Genomic DNA, 14,997 nt, shown 5'->3' with positions numbered 1-14,997 from the left:
TTCCAAGGAATATCCCAGCTTCCAAACACAAGCCTGGCTGCTTCCTGGCACAGGGAGAGCTCTGTGGCTTGGCATACCACTTGTGCCATGCTGAAGGACAGAAATGGGAATGAATTTTCACAGTTGGCAGTTGGGGATGTTCCCAAGTGATTTGAAAACTCAGACTGTGGCATGGGAGGCTCTGTCAGCCTGCATCCTTCACATGGCTTTCCTCTGTTCATGTCTTCATCCCTTAGATTTGTGTGGTGTGATGGGATGGGGGATTCAGGGACAGGGCAGCCACAGTTTTTCTGTGCCAGCACCCTCCCAGGGAAGAATTTCTCCCTGGTATCCCAAGATGATGCACTTGCATTATTGCGGAGTTAATTCTTATCCTTCTTTGTGAGAAGAAATAACCCATTTTTCCTTCAGAACTGATGATATTGTGGCTGTGTCTATGCTGTGGGCTCAGTTTTTTAGTTGCCTGTTACTTACATCCCTGGGTTGATTAACATTAAAAAAAAACAACTTGGAATGATTTGGATTCATTTTCTGAAATGGTGGAATAGTAATGAAAGGAAAATATCTGCAACATTAAGTTTAATGGGTTTTTACCCCTAAATTTACTGCAGCTGGGGCTCAGCCATCTGTATTCTATGGATAGCTGTCTCTGCTTCAGGACTCTGTTAATCTGGGATTGAGTCACTTACAGGCTACTGGGGCCTTTGCCCATCTATTTTTCTTAATTTTGGGATAAATGGAACAGAATCAACCATAGGATGTTTAACTCCAAATGACTGATTTTTTTTTTCCCAGCTGAGTTCGTGATCCTTCTTCCCACACTAGAGTTGCTTGGGGAGTTATTAAGCCTTGGAAGCCATGAACTCCTTTGTGCATGAGTTCCCACCAAAAGACAAGATATTCTAGTGTTTTCTAGCCAGAAATTTTACTTCCTCTAAGTAACATCACCAAAAAATCTCCCTTTTTTGGCAAAGAAATTCCCAGCTCCATGAGGAGGGAGCAATGGGTACTCTCCAAAAGTGTGTTAAGACTTTGGTTTTCTTAAAATGCAGTTCTTCTGCTAGACACCAGAAGACAAGATGCACTAAGAGGTGTCTCCAAGTGTGGAATGTTGAGTTTTTGGGAAAGAGAAAATCCCAAATGAGCACAAAGCCAAGAAATGTGGGCTTTCTTATAGGCAAGCTTTTAATGTCTTTGCTTCTGCTGAGAGTACAAGGCTGTAAAGAGCAATTGAGTGCTGCAAATTGGTCCATTGGATAATTGAAAATAGTTTAAAATGGCATAATTGGCTTAAAGATGCCTAATCAACCCATCTCATCCCTCAGAGCTTCCCAAGGGCTTTACCCTGCTGGATCCAAGTGGATTTTTTCCATGTGGTCAGGGCTGCTGCTTGTTATTTGTTTGCTGGTGGAGGACACTTACCTCTCTAATGTTCCTGTGTTTGACTTCTGCTTTACTTGCTCTTCTTCTGTCCCCATATATTTGATTAGAACAAATGAATGAAGAAAAATGTTAATTGCTCTTTGTGCTAAATCCTGGGTTAGTTGAAAAAGCAATGGAGAGCAACTCTTGGCATGGAGAGCTCATGGAATTATGGATCTAAAGGATCCTTTCAGCTTTTCCATATATCTGTGTCTAGGTCTATATATATGGATCATTCCACATGTCTGTAAGCCAGGAGTTTGCTGATAGTGGTGTGGGCTTCAGTACCACATTTTCACTCATGTTGGCCTAATGGAAGGGATTGGAAATAGGTGATTTCTAAGGTTCCTTCCAACCCAAACCATCCCATGCTTCTATGTTCATGATTTGGAGGATCCTCCTGAACATCTAAAGGTAGAAATAAAACTAAAGAAGAAATTGCAGTTGCCCTGACCAGTTTCTGTCTCATTTCCCAAGGGAAATCAGTTGCAATGAAACAGTCTCTATTTTTAATAATATTGAAAATTATGGCGAGGAGACAGCTCACACAATCAGAGAGAGCTGGGAATGCATCAGAGCACCTGGGGAAAATCCAGAGGTGGTTTTCCCTTATCAAGACAGGCATCAGGCCATATGAAAACCAAACAGTCCTTTAAATGGTTTTGGAAACCACTGCAGGAGGAATATTGGGTTTGTTTGGAGGCATCTTAATTAGGGAGGCAGTGGGGAAATTTAGAGATGCTGCAGTTGGGAATGGTAAAATTTGGGGGGCAAAATAAAAGAGGGAGGGAAAGCTGGGCAATCTGGTGTCTGCTGCTTTTTTGATCTATAGGTTTGAGGGATGTAAGTGCAGGAAGAGGAAGAGAAATGGAAGTTGTACAAGCTGAGGTAATGGGCAAGGCGGGCGCAGTGGGATTGGCTGCTGTCAGGGCAACTCTTCCTACATAAATCCTGGCCAGAAGCATCACAGCCAAGGGGAGAGGCAGAAATCATCTGACCCAGGCCCCATAAATCCAGTCCTGGACATCAGGGGTGTACATCTCTAATGAACATTTCTTCCTGAGCAGCAGTGGGATGAGCTAATTGTCTTGGGTGCCCTCCGGTTCCTCTGGCTCAGGGTCACATTGTTTGGATTGAAGTGTCATCACAGGTAATCGGAGCTGGATATGTAGATCAAAGGAAGAAACCAGGCATGCCATTTATTAGCTAAAGGAGTGAAGTAATTGAATTTGCCAATTTAAAGCCACTCTTCCCTGTCTTCAGAAAATACTGACCCTGCAGATTTTTGATGCTGAACTGCTCATTTAAATTTTGGAGGTGTTGTTCTCCTCTGGGGCTTTGATAAACTGCTTATGGTAATGTGTGTTTAAAGATGGAAAAGGAGAGAAATGGCCTTGTGAGGGAGAAGTGCATATTCTACTCTGTTCACCGTGTGTCTGCACAAATGGGATGGGCTATTATATATTTCCTTAAAAAAGGGGAAAAAACCTCAACATGTAACAGTTTTTCACAAGGAGTAACAAATTTCCCAATTTTTAAATAAACATTGTTATACTCTGGTAGAGAAAATGGGGTAAGAAATATTTGTTGACTACTCTTTTTCTAGAACCTTGTAACTAGATGAGAGTTTCTTCTGTTCCTCCCCTTCCTCGTAGAGGAAACACCATTTCCAGAGTGCCAGATTTTGGGCCTAATAAGAAATTGCCTCCAGGCTTTCATGAAGTACTTGCAATTAAAGTGAATAAAATTGCATGTGTTCTTGAAATATTAAGGGGGTAGTTGGAAGCTTGTTGCTCTTCAGGAAAATGGGGAATTAATCACTGGAGATGCTGGATAGATACAGAGGAGTCTTAATCCCTTAAATTCAATGTATCATTGGAGAGATTATGAAAGTGGTGCTGGGGACTGGCTGTCCCCAGGTCAATTAACACTGAGTTAATGAGGGACAGGGAGTGAAGATCTCCCCCTCCTAGCAGGCAGGAGGGAGGAGCTGTGTGGAGGCACAGCAGGGATGTGGGTGGAAGTGGGGGATGACCCAGCACGTGGTGTGGTCACAGGAGATGCTGCTCCTGCACGTGGTATCTGGAATTCCAAGCTCGAGTAATTGGCAGGGGGAAATTGGAAGTGCAGGGATGATAACAGCAGGACCACGTGTGCTGTGTATATCAAGCAGGTAGTGACAAGCTGGCCCTGCCATCAGCCCAAATGCCCTCATTTATCTATTTTGGGCACAAAGTGTTTGGGAAAAGAGGTCTCATTAACCTGTCTGCTGCATCTTTTCCTCATAAAGTGATAGTCTTTATTACAGTAAGGAGAAAACACGATGTGAAGGTTTTGAACTGGAGCTGTAACAAACATCCAAAATCCAGTTAATTGCATATTCATTTCCTTTTGTCTGAGTGATTCCTCTTTGTCTCCCCTCTCCCACCCCTGTTTGGGAAGTGCCTTCCCACAGAAGGGTGGATGCAAAAACTCATTATACCCTGAGCATCCACTGGAAATATTAAAAGTTGATTGCACAGATGAGATTAAAGAGGGCTGAACCTCACCAGTGATCTACATTAGATTTGGGAAATGAAAAAAGGAGCTAAGTTTTAACTGATCTCTTAAGATGACAGCCTTAGCATTAGTTATAAGCTAGAGGATTCCCTAGAAATCCCAGCAAACACCACAAATCCTGTAGGAGGTGTGTATTTGAAAGTAGCAGAGCATGATAATTCCTCATATATTAACTTAATTTGGAAAAAATTTTGGCGCTGTGTTGTAGCTTCAAACAGTGATGGGTTACAGAGCCCAAAATGGAAATGTACTGGAATTCTGTGGTGGGATGTAGGGAAAAGAGCGTGGCTGGCTGGGAAGTGTTGCTTTTGCAGTTCTGACTGAATAAACCATGACGGCACAGACTAAATGCAATGATAAATAACGTACGGTGGCGTCTCAGCTCGTGAGCTCCAGCCCACACCTCATCTCAGTATCATGACTGGGCTGAGACAGGGTGGTCAGGATTTGTTGAAATTTGTACAGGGAGGCAAGAGCTGAGAACTGTCCAGATTCCAGATATGCTCCTCACCCATGGGAAGCACAGAGAGTGCAGTGCCGGAGGAACATCCTCTGGCCAAACTGGTGTTCAACTGCATGGAACAGACTGGAGTTCTTGCTGCAGCATCATTTTCTGTTAATTGTCATTAGAAATACCAGATGGCATCTTGCTTTCCAGCTTTTTCCACCTGTAAATAGAATAAATGTTCCAGAAATATCTCCTCCTTACAACTCCTTGTCAAGATCTTTGGTAAAAAGAGAACCATGAAGCTTATAGTTAGAGGTTCCTTAGAGCTGCATTTCCTCACTAAAATTGAAAGAATTTGGCAAAATTGCTTTCAGATAAAGTAATTCAGAACTTGTGCTCAATTTTTATTGAGCTTTTTTATCTTTGTTAACTGTTTTTTATGTTTTGTTGGGTTTTTCATGTAGCTCCCCAGAGGAATTTTGAAATCGCCTTTAAGATGTTTGATCTGAACGGTGACGGCGAGGTGGACATGGAAGAGTTTGAGCAGGCAAGTTGAACAATCAGTGCTGTGGCATCTTAGCCATGAGCACAGCATTCCTCTATGTTTTATTTTGGTGCTTAGAGAAAATTTTTCATTCAACCAGGACAGCCAGCAGTACAGATTCAGAATTTGAGATTTCCTGTGACTTTGTCACCAACATTCAAGGCCAGCTGCATGGGCCTCGGAGCATCCTGGTCTAGTGGAAGGTGTCCCTGCCTGTGGCAAGGGGTGGAACTGGATGATCTTTAAGGTCCTTACAGAAAGTCAGTTTTAAGAAAGAACTTTTTTTCACTCTACTGATAAAATGGGATTTTGATCCTACTGCCTTCACAGCTTCTACTGTATTCCTTAATTTTGTCTTCAGAGAATAGCCAAAGTAAGTCTGCTTCAGAGGAGAATTTATCCACTTATTCCAGTGTAATCCAAAAACACGTTATTGAGAACATATTTTCATTAGTCCTCTACTTCTTACAAGGCTTCATCAACAGGATCTTTGCTGCAGGTTTTTTAATGAGTTTAGCCTTCGTGTCTGATACTGGTGAGCTCTTCCTGTAAGCTGTGATTTATGGCTGTGTCCAAGTGAGAATAGATTGAAGGCTTGAGCTGTCAGTGGGGAAAAGATTTGCCCTCCCCCAGCAGAAGAGCGTGATTTTTCTTGCCTATTTCTAGCCTTAAGATATTGGGAACTTATATACACCCTGAAATGACATCCTGAATCACCAGTGTGTGCTATTCATAACAGGAAACTTAAATGCATTTACAAAGTGCTACCGAAGAACAAAGCAGCCCTGGAGAATCCAGGGACAGATTCCTACTCATGAGTTGGCTCAATGAGTAATTAACTGCAGAAGAGTCTCTACAAGGTCATGCTTGGGGCACTTGCTATAAATGGGAAGAACTAGTGGCAAAGGAGGTCAGTTGAATTACCTTCCCTTTCTAATCTTTTGCTGTCATCCTCCTTAAATTATTACCTGTGTGTATGATGTCATCATCATGAGCTTGCTCCAGAGCCATAGAATATATCTGGGTAAGATGCACACTTTGGACACTGAGGAGACTGGAGTGTGTTGATCTGCAGTCTGATATCACTTCACTTGACAGCTTGAAATGTAGACCTGGGGTTTTGTTCATGTTCCCTCCTTCCCCCAAGTAAAAATCTCTGTTCTTCCTTCTGTCTGCACAGTGCATGCTATTAGCACTCCACTGCAGCTATGTGATCATATTGAACAGTCCAAAAGGTGATTTATGGTAGTTGTAATGTTCTAAAATGAAATCAATTATGGAGGTAGATGAATTTAAGAAAAGCAGAGAACAATTAACCTCCTACTAAAAATGCAGTGACGCCAAGGTACTAACACAGATGTCACGTTTGCTTTTTTATTAGAGTCACATAAAATGAAAAGGGAACATTTCTACCGGACGAATGTTTCCTAATCACTATGAAGATGAGGACACAAAATTGAATTAAATTATTTCAAATCATCTAGTAAGCCAGGGGAAGTTATATATGCATTAAGTCACATAAATATCCTTAGGAAGGGGAAGGTATTTTTGTTAAGCTGGTTACATGTGTCACTGCCTGTATAGAAAGGAATAAAGTTCCTGGTTAGCATCAGAATATTTGGGTGAAGGCTGAGAGTAAGAGGATGAAGGAGCTATTCTGGAAAGTGAGAAGATATCTGTGAAGATACTGATTTGCTGCAAGAACAAACACAGCTCCAGTGGGAGGCACATATATCTTATTATGCAAACATAAAACATTACAAACAATTGTTTATATGATAAATCCTCTTTTTCACTCCTTATGGAAATGCCTTGGGAAGAGCATGCAGGAGGCAGAGTTTGCAGCTCTGTCCTGTTAATCTTACCTAGCAGGAGCAGCTGGAACTGGCCCTCTCAGGGGATTATGCAGCAGTTGAAAAGAGCAACATCATTTTGGGAAGAATGGGTGCAAAAAGAGGGGGAAGAAAAGGACCATCAGGGAAGCATCATTCTATCCCTGCTGGCTGTGAGCATGTGGGAATGAACTTTCTGCTCCTCCCTCACACCTTCTCTTTGGAGGCAGCCAACAGCAGGTCCTCTTATCACTGCTGTTTGTAAACCTCATCAGGAAAGAAAATTACTGCAGACATTTAGTTAATATGTGACTAAGCTTTAACTTCTTAATAAAATCCCATTTCATTTCTTCAGGCCTTGCTGAAGGATTTCAGATATTTTATGCAGTCGCAGCACGTGGTTAGTTCTTAGTCCTGAATAATGTGGTGCCTGCATCAGTATTGCTTCAATTCTTCATCCTTTGGCATGTAAATTGTTGGTATACTCCTCTGTTTTTAAAGAAAAGCTGGCTAAAAAGTAGAAAACTTGCAGGCAGTGTTACTGGTGATTTCTCTTTAAGTATTTTAATTTTTTTCTTCCTCCTCATCTGGTACAAAAGATGAAACATGATAAACACTTAGGCTGAAATATGAACAAATCATGGAGCACCTCAGAGCTCCATGTCCTTGCACAATTTATGAGCTGTGGGTGAGGGCAGCTCCTTGCAGTGGTGCCTGCCTTTCTGGGCATTGAAAGGATTACCCAAAACAGAGACTAGTTATATCATTTTGGCTCTAGCGCCCACAGGTGGATTTTCAACCTGTGTAACACTTTGTTACAGATGGGAGAGGAAAAGACAGCCTAGGATTCCATATAAATAACACCCAGGAAAAGCTGCTCTGTGGAGCAGTCTGCAGTGTGGCAAACACTCATGTAGAAACAGGGGCAGTTTTCCAAGCTGGCCTTAAATTGCCTTGCTTCAGACAGTTTATAAATATTTGTCTCCAAACTGTGCTGCATGCAGAGCTCACAGTTAACAGTGAAGCACAAAGCTAACTAAGGAGTTGCTATTTACAGTGCAAAAATCAGAGAATTCCTGAACGGTTTGGGTTGGAAAGCACCTTAAAGATTATTTCATTCCAACCCCCCTGCCATGGGCAGGTGCACCTTCTTCTATCCCAGGTTGCTCCAGGTTCTATCCAGCTTGTCCTTGAACACTTCCAGGAATGGGCAGCCACAGCTTCTCTGTGCAACCTCTGCCATGGCCTCACCACCCACACAGAGAATTTCCTCTTAATATGTAGTCTAAAGCTCCTTTCTTTCAGTGTAAAGCCATTATCCTTGTTAATAGTCTCTCTCCATGTTTCTTGCAGCTCCCTTCAGGCACTGGGAGGCCACAATTAGGTCACCCCACATCCTTCCTCACATCAGAGTAACCCCGAAAGCCTCAAAACTTCTTTTCTGTATTTTTTTCCCTCTTGATTTTCTCTTCAGCTTGATTTTCCTTGTGGAAGAACAGCCAGTAGTCTCTGGTTGGGATGCAGCGTTTACAACAAGGTGAACGCAGGAGCAGCAGCACAGCATTTTCCTCCAGAGCATCCCCTTTGGGGCTGCTCCAGCACTCACTCTCTCATTAGGAAAAAGTTGAACACACTGAATACCACAATAATGAGGTTCTGGCATCCTTGTGACAGCTGGAGCTCTTGGCAGCTGCTTTTCTTCCTCCCTTCCAATTTTTGTCTGCCGGGGGAAGAGGCTGATGGCAAAGGAGCAGTGTTTGCTGGAGCTTTGGGAAGTCTGGGTTGTCAGGTGGCTTTTTTCCCCCTCCTTTTTCAAACTTCTTGTCTTTAATATGAACCCTTTTGCTGCCTTGTTGGAAGACATCAATTAGTACACAGAGAATAAGCCTGCCTTCTCACAATCCAGCAATAATCACTCAGATCACCTTGGTAGTTTAGTGAGCTATTTGAGGGTTTCACTACTCCCAAACCAAATGCAGTCATGTCCATGAGATACTTGAGGAGAATATGGCTGCATTAGGCTTGGCTGCCCCCTTAAATTTGCACAGAACCCTTAAAATAACACACTCTTGGATTTTCAGGCTGTCACATCCTTCAAGGTCAGCCTTTGTGTGGTAGGGTAGTTCTTTTGAAGAGCGTTTTGTGCTGGGTGGCACAGCCCCCAGGGATGGAGGAACTTCCAGCTGTCACAGAGAACAACAGGCAGCAAGGAGAGGCCCTTGGGTTGAGAACCCCAGGATTTGTGCATGAGTGGGAAGAAATGTGCTGTTTGCTGACTGGGGTTGGTGTAAGCTCACAAGGATGGGCAGTAAAGGAGTGGAAGCTCTAAAACATGTGAAGAGTTTTTTCTTCCCCACAATCCCTGGATGTGTTTAAAAACAGACTGGATGTGGCACAGGGTACCATGTGTTGAGGTGTTGGAGCTGGGTTAGACTCAATGATCTTGAAGGTCTCTTCCAACCTCATCATTCTGTGAATTCTGTGATTGCTGCAGCTTCCCCACCTCCTGGGATTTTGCTGAGAAGAAGATGCTCTGCTGACCAGGGGTGGGATCAGCAGTAGAATGATTATCTGCAAACTGGCTGAATTGTTTCCTAAAACTCATTTTAAGCACTTGATTCTTTTCTTTCTTTAAAATGGACTGAAAAAAACCAAAACCTAGGTTGGCCAGAGAAGTTGAGGACTCCTCATTCTTAGAGGTGTTCAAGGCCAGGCTGGACAGAGCTTGGAGCAAGCTGGTCTAGTGGAAAGTGGTCCTGCCCACAGAAAGGTTTTGGAACTAGATGGTCTTTAAGGTCACTTCCAGCCTGAATCATTCTGTGATTCTCTTAAGTTCAGCCAAATCTTTGAATTTTTGTATCTCCAGAGATTTGTTTGAAGAGGAAAAGAAAGGAGGATGCCACTTTGCTGGTATGGTGTTGATTGTGCCATCCTCCCTGTGATTTTTAGGTGCAGAGCATCATCCGTTCCCAAACCAGCATGGGCATGCGCCACCGGGACCGCTCCACCACCGGCAACACCCTCAAAACCGGCTTCAACTCGGCGCTCACCACCTACTTCTTCGGGGCTGACCTGAAGGGAAAGCTCACCATCTCCCACTTCCTGGACTTCCAGCGCAAGCTGCAGCACGACATCCTGAAGCTTGAGGTTTGGGGTGCTTTTTTTTGTGCAGGGGAGGGCAGTGCAGCATGGACTGTGCTGCAGGGTGGGGCTTCTGGAGGAGGAGCAAGAGCTTGGAAAGGGTACAGAGGGAATTTGCATAGCTGTGACTTGCAGAGCCAAGCTGTTAAATTCCTGGTGAGCATTTCAGTTGACTGTGGCACTCCCCAAGGAACGTCTCCAGCATTTGTTGGTGGCTGCTGTTGTGGAGTTGGAGCAGCAGCTCTCACATCCTGGGTGTGTGTCCCTCTAAAAGCCTGCCTGTTACCTTGGCGCTGCTGCTGGAGGTGATTAAAGGGAAAACCAACAGAGGTTGTGAGTTACCTGTTGCTACCTTGCTGAGGAAGGTTGGTCTCACTCCTAATCAGTGAGCTGGGCCCTAAAGGACCAAGATTTATAACATTCCCAAAACTCTTAATCTTTGCTTTTCTCCCCACCTTTTCTGTTTGCTTCATTATTTTGAATGTTTCTGATGGGAAAGTGTTCAAGGCCTGTTTGAATCCTCCTAAATAGGTGGTCTCTATTATGTGACCTCTGTTGTTCACTCTTGGATGTTTTATAAAAAGTGTTGCCCATCTCTTCTGAATTTAGTCTCCTTTTTAATTTGCATTACCCTGAGTTTTAACAGCAGCTCTCAGCCCCTTGCTCCTAGTCACATAATCTGAATTTAAGCATCACCCTTCATAATTTGGTTCTTTTGTATAAAATCAGTAGAAGGACAGCAACAGGGGACTTGCTGGTCTGTCTCAGCTCCCAGGTAGAGCTGACTCAAGATGGAAATGGTGCCCATCACTGCAATCAGGCTCCAAGGCTCAACCTGGCTTGAGCAAAGCCAGGCTTTTATTTGCATTGGAAACCAGGATTTGTGCTCAAGAAGATGTCTCCCATCCTAGCAGGACAACAGTATTCAGAGCTCTGTCACTTCAGGCTGGTGTATCATTGCTCACATGCTCAGGTTGTGTGATCAGCATTTTATTAAGTTCTTATCAAGTCATTTATTGTAATTTGAACTGAATTTATTTCCTTTTTAATTTGGAATTTACAAATCAAAGTAAGAAACTGACCCAAGGACTGATTATTTATTTTTGTGAAGGCTATTGCCTGGTTGACTGCCTCCATTTCCTGGCCATTGAAGCAGGTGGTGTGGCCCTGCCTTTGCAGGGGGAATAGTCTGCTTGAAGACAATGTTCTTTGTGAACTGGGTCAGTTTCTCAGTGCCTCTGCAAATTGAAATGAATAAAATACTTTCTAAGGTGAAGAAAAATCAGGTGTAACTTGAATGTAAAGGCAAGAGAAGCAGAGATTATTCTATGCCCTGGTTTTCTACTGTTCACTCCAGGGGTGGGCACTGAAGTATTTCTGACCTGTGCTTCTTCCACGAGTTCCCACTTCCCTCTTTAAGAAAAAATGAGGTTTTTCTTTTCAGTTTCATGATACTTGTTCTTCAATTTCTGCTGTGACAATTTAGGTTTTGATTTCAGTCAATTGTGAATCTTCCTGGCTAATAGTAGTTGCTTTTCTAATAGGTTATTTATAACTGGGGACAATAAAAGATATTTATGTCTGGGTAAGTTATCAAATATGAAGGGATCATTACTGCCTCCCTGCCTGCAGCCTTGAGAACAGCACCAGGCTGATACTCATTTCCACTGAAACATTGGTGGTTCTGTTCTGCCAAACTTAACTTTTCCTTTAGTTCCTGCTACTAAAGCCCTGATTTTCCTGTTCATAGCTCTCATTGATTTAGGCAAATCAGGCCTATTTCTGTCCCCAGCATTATGCAACATGACTTCTCTTCAGCTTTTATCTCTTTTGACTTGATCTCAAACCTTTTTTCCTTGCTTCACATTTGATGTGTTTGTTCACACTTAAGGAGCTTTCACATGAGTGTCTGGTGGGTTTGTGTTGTTCCTTTCCCAGGGAATGCTCTAATGACCTCAGCCTCTTAAAAATCACAGTAATTCAGAGATGAAATATCTCTTGAGTTGAGAGAAGGGTTTATCCTGACCCATGTATATCAGGAAAATGTGAGAGGTGGTGCTCAGCTGAACTCTTCTTCCCTCATTTACTCATCTTTTGCTGGCTCAGTAAAACTGGAGCAGGGTCTGAAGCTGGGATGTTGATTTGAAACCCAGTTTTTGTTTATATTCAGAGCTCTGGGGAAGTCCTTGGGGAAATGCAGGTCTGAAGAATCTCGTGGGGCTGGCGCAGCCCTTGAGTGACCCAGAGCCTCTGTTCTCCAGCTGGGATCTGCCTTTGTCTCTTCTGAAAGAAAGCTACCTTAAGAAAGACTTTTTTTTTAAAGCCTTTTCAGCTCAGGATCCAGACATTTCTGCAGTTCATACACTTGAGCTGTTTTCTGCTGACTGAAAGTGGAACAATAGTTTCTGACTGTCTGAACCCCCTTTATTATTCCTCTTACTGATTTTGGTTCATTTTTTTTAAATCAAAATATCCGTGCATATGTCTTGCTAAGATTCAGCAGAAGCTCTCAGAGAGGAATTAACTCAGACAAAGCCCTGAACATTTCAATGTTTCTTATGGCTGAAGTGCTGACAGCAGGTTTAAGTAACCATGGCCTGGTGTTTTCTTCTTCTCTTCTGCTTTTATATCTTTTTTTAATGCAAGTATATTTTCCATCATTTTGTGAAGACTCAGTTGCAGGAAGGGAAAGATGAGGAAAGTAACCACAGCCAGAGGTAGAGGGGAAGCTTTCTTTCAATGCCTTATTTCAGCCTTTTGGGGTTCAGCTACTTGGAGAAAGCTGTGGTCATTTTTTGGGTTATGGGGTGGTCCTGCTTAGCTAAGGCTGAGCTACAGGAACCAACCCATCAAATGAAGCTCCTGGCAAGGTCCTACAGCCAAAAGTCCTTTTTTCTTGTGGCTCACTTTGACAAACATTGACAAGTTTGTCTGTCAGGCTCTGCAGCTCTCACATGTCCCCTTGGCACAGGTGGTGTTGGGCTCTTTTTTTGGTTTTAGAGTGGAAGATCTCTGTGAGTCTGGAAGATGAATAGGACTTAACATCATTGTTTATGCTATTTCTGCTTGTTAGTGCTTGTCCCAGATATTCCTGTGTCCTTGGTGGACCAAAAGAAGTCCCAGTCAGCCTGTGGGGCTCTTCCAACCTAATTTTTTAGGATTCTAGAAGTGCACATAGCAGAGATGTGTGAGCCCTTTGTTCTCCGTGTCTTTGTCATTCCTGCAAGGCACCCCAAAACCTGCTGCTAGCACTGAGTTAATCTCCATATTTTTCCTCTTACCCAAGGATTAAGGATGTCCCAATGTCTCTCCCAAGCAAAAGGTGCTCCAAGCAAAGTAAAATGGGATTCTGTAAGAATATGGCAAAGGTATGAGACATCATTGTGGTTGTGGGTCTCAGATTCAGTCAAAGGAAGAAACTGAGAGTTTCTATCCAGGCAGAAGCCTGGGAAAGAGCTGGAGAAGAATGTAAATAGCTCTCTATCTCTCTTGGTTTTTACATTGTTTATAGTTAAGTTCTATCACTGTGCGTCAAGCACTCTGCACCAATGCTGTGAGTTGTTTTCACTTCAGGACCAATGGAGTTGGTCCTCACAAAGCTCTGTAATAAAAGAGCAGTGTATTTTGAATAAACCAGAGTTTTACTCTCAGCAGCCTTCTGAGCAGAGTCTCTTCATTCCTGTCCTGCCTCGACAGCGACATCTGGTTATCTGGAAAATTCCTTATTTGCTGTGTCAGTTCTGTGACTGGTGATGTGTAACTTCCTTATCCTGGAAATTCCTGTTTTTTTTCATGGCCAGTGCCACTACACTTACTGTCTGGTTTGGTTTTTATGAAGAAGGGGTGCTGGGTGCTCTTCCATCTGCACACACCTCATTAGCAAGTCCTAGGTCCTTTGGGATCTCAGGCCTGTCTTAACAAATACTCTTGTTTCAGAAGGCATTTCTGATGCTCCTCAGTTGGGTTTTATGGTAATATCTGAAATCTGTAAGTGCCTTTCTGAGTCCCAGTGTTGGAATAGTTAGTATCCAAGTAATCCTGTAGCAGGTATTAAAAACTGCTCTGTTGTTTCCAGCTAACTCAAGATTTTTTTGGGATTCTGCCTTGGTTTTTATATAGGCTGGCAGAGCAATACAGGTTTTCAGTGATTTGTTAACACACAAGCAACAAAACTTGCAGTAATGAATCACATATCTTTGTTTCTGCTGCAGTCATTTAGGGGGGAAATGAGTAACTTAAGTAAATTGTTTTGAGTAGCCTGAAAAATGAAGTCTGACAGTGTGAGACTGTCTGAGCTTTGTAAGGAGGGGCCCCAAAACTCAGACGTTTTACAGGTTAGTTTACTGTTGGAACTTATACAAGGTATTTTTGTTTGGTTTTAAGTTACCTTTATGACAGTCTCTGTCATGATTAGCTGTGTTGTCTCTCAGAGTTGTCCTTTACTTGCTGATCCTCTCAGCCTCACCACTGACCCAGCCCCTTGATGGGGAATGTAATGTTTTCCCTTTTTCCTTATGAATTCTGCCCTTTCAGCAATCCTGTAATGGATTTTGGGTACTGGTACAGTTTTGTCACTTCTGTATCTATATCCTGGATATCTAGAATTCCTGCTTAAGTTACAGAGTTGCTTTCTCTTCCTTCACATGATCCTTACATCTGAAAAGCCAAACCAGCACTTGTGGAATTGCTTCTTCAGTAAGGCAGTTAATGACAGGTACAAAAGTTGTTTGTGTTCTTGTTAGTGATTTCCTGGCCTGGCGGCAGGGGAAGGAGAGGAGGATGGGCTGATGGCTAAATACAGAAAGTCTAAAGTGTGCCCAATGAGTCCTCTGTTTATCCCAGAGGATGAGTGATGTGTCTGTGTCATTGTTGTCAGGCCCTGACCAGATAAAAGGTATGCTGATAACTAATAACCTTTAAAAGCTCTGGAGGAAAAGAGGATCTGGATGTGGAGGCTATGCCCTCTGAAGTCAGAGATGGACAAAGCCATGATGGATTTAGTGCCAAGGAGAGAGGAGTTACCAGGAGACCCTGCAGACCTATATATTCCT

At 43.0% G+C, this 14,997-nt stretch overlaps 1 protein-coding gene across 5 annotated transcripts in view; it reads left to right on the top strand.

The window, feature by feature from the left end:
- The window catches only part of MICU1 (mitochondrial calcium uptake 1), an 88,670-nt gene that overhangs the window by 49,872 nt on the left and 23,801 nt on the right, over positions 1–14,997 (top strand). For all 5 annotated transcript variants that reach the window (XM_077784795.1, XM_021543867.2, XM_077784797.1 and 2 more), the window contains 2 exons: positions 4,894–4,976; positions 9,755–9,952. In XM_077784795.1, the coding sequence (XP_077640921.1) occupies positions 4,894–4,976; positions 9,755–9,952 (281 nt within the window). The remainder of the gene's footprint in view (positions 1–4,893; positions 4,977–9,754; positions 9,953–14,997) is intronic.

The sequence above is a fragment of the Lonchura striata genome, chromosome 7 (genome assembly GCF_046129695.1).
Source record: "Lonchura striata isolate bLonStr1 chromosome 7, bLonStr1.mat, whole genome shotgun sequence".
NCBI classification, from domain to species: domain Eukaryota; kingdom Metazoa; phylum Chordata; class Aves; order Passeriformes; family Estrildidae; genus Lonchura; species Lonchura striata.
The sequence above is the reverse complement of the archived record's forward strand: the minus strand, read 5'-3'. Positions and strand labels throughout refer to the sequence as shown.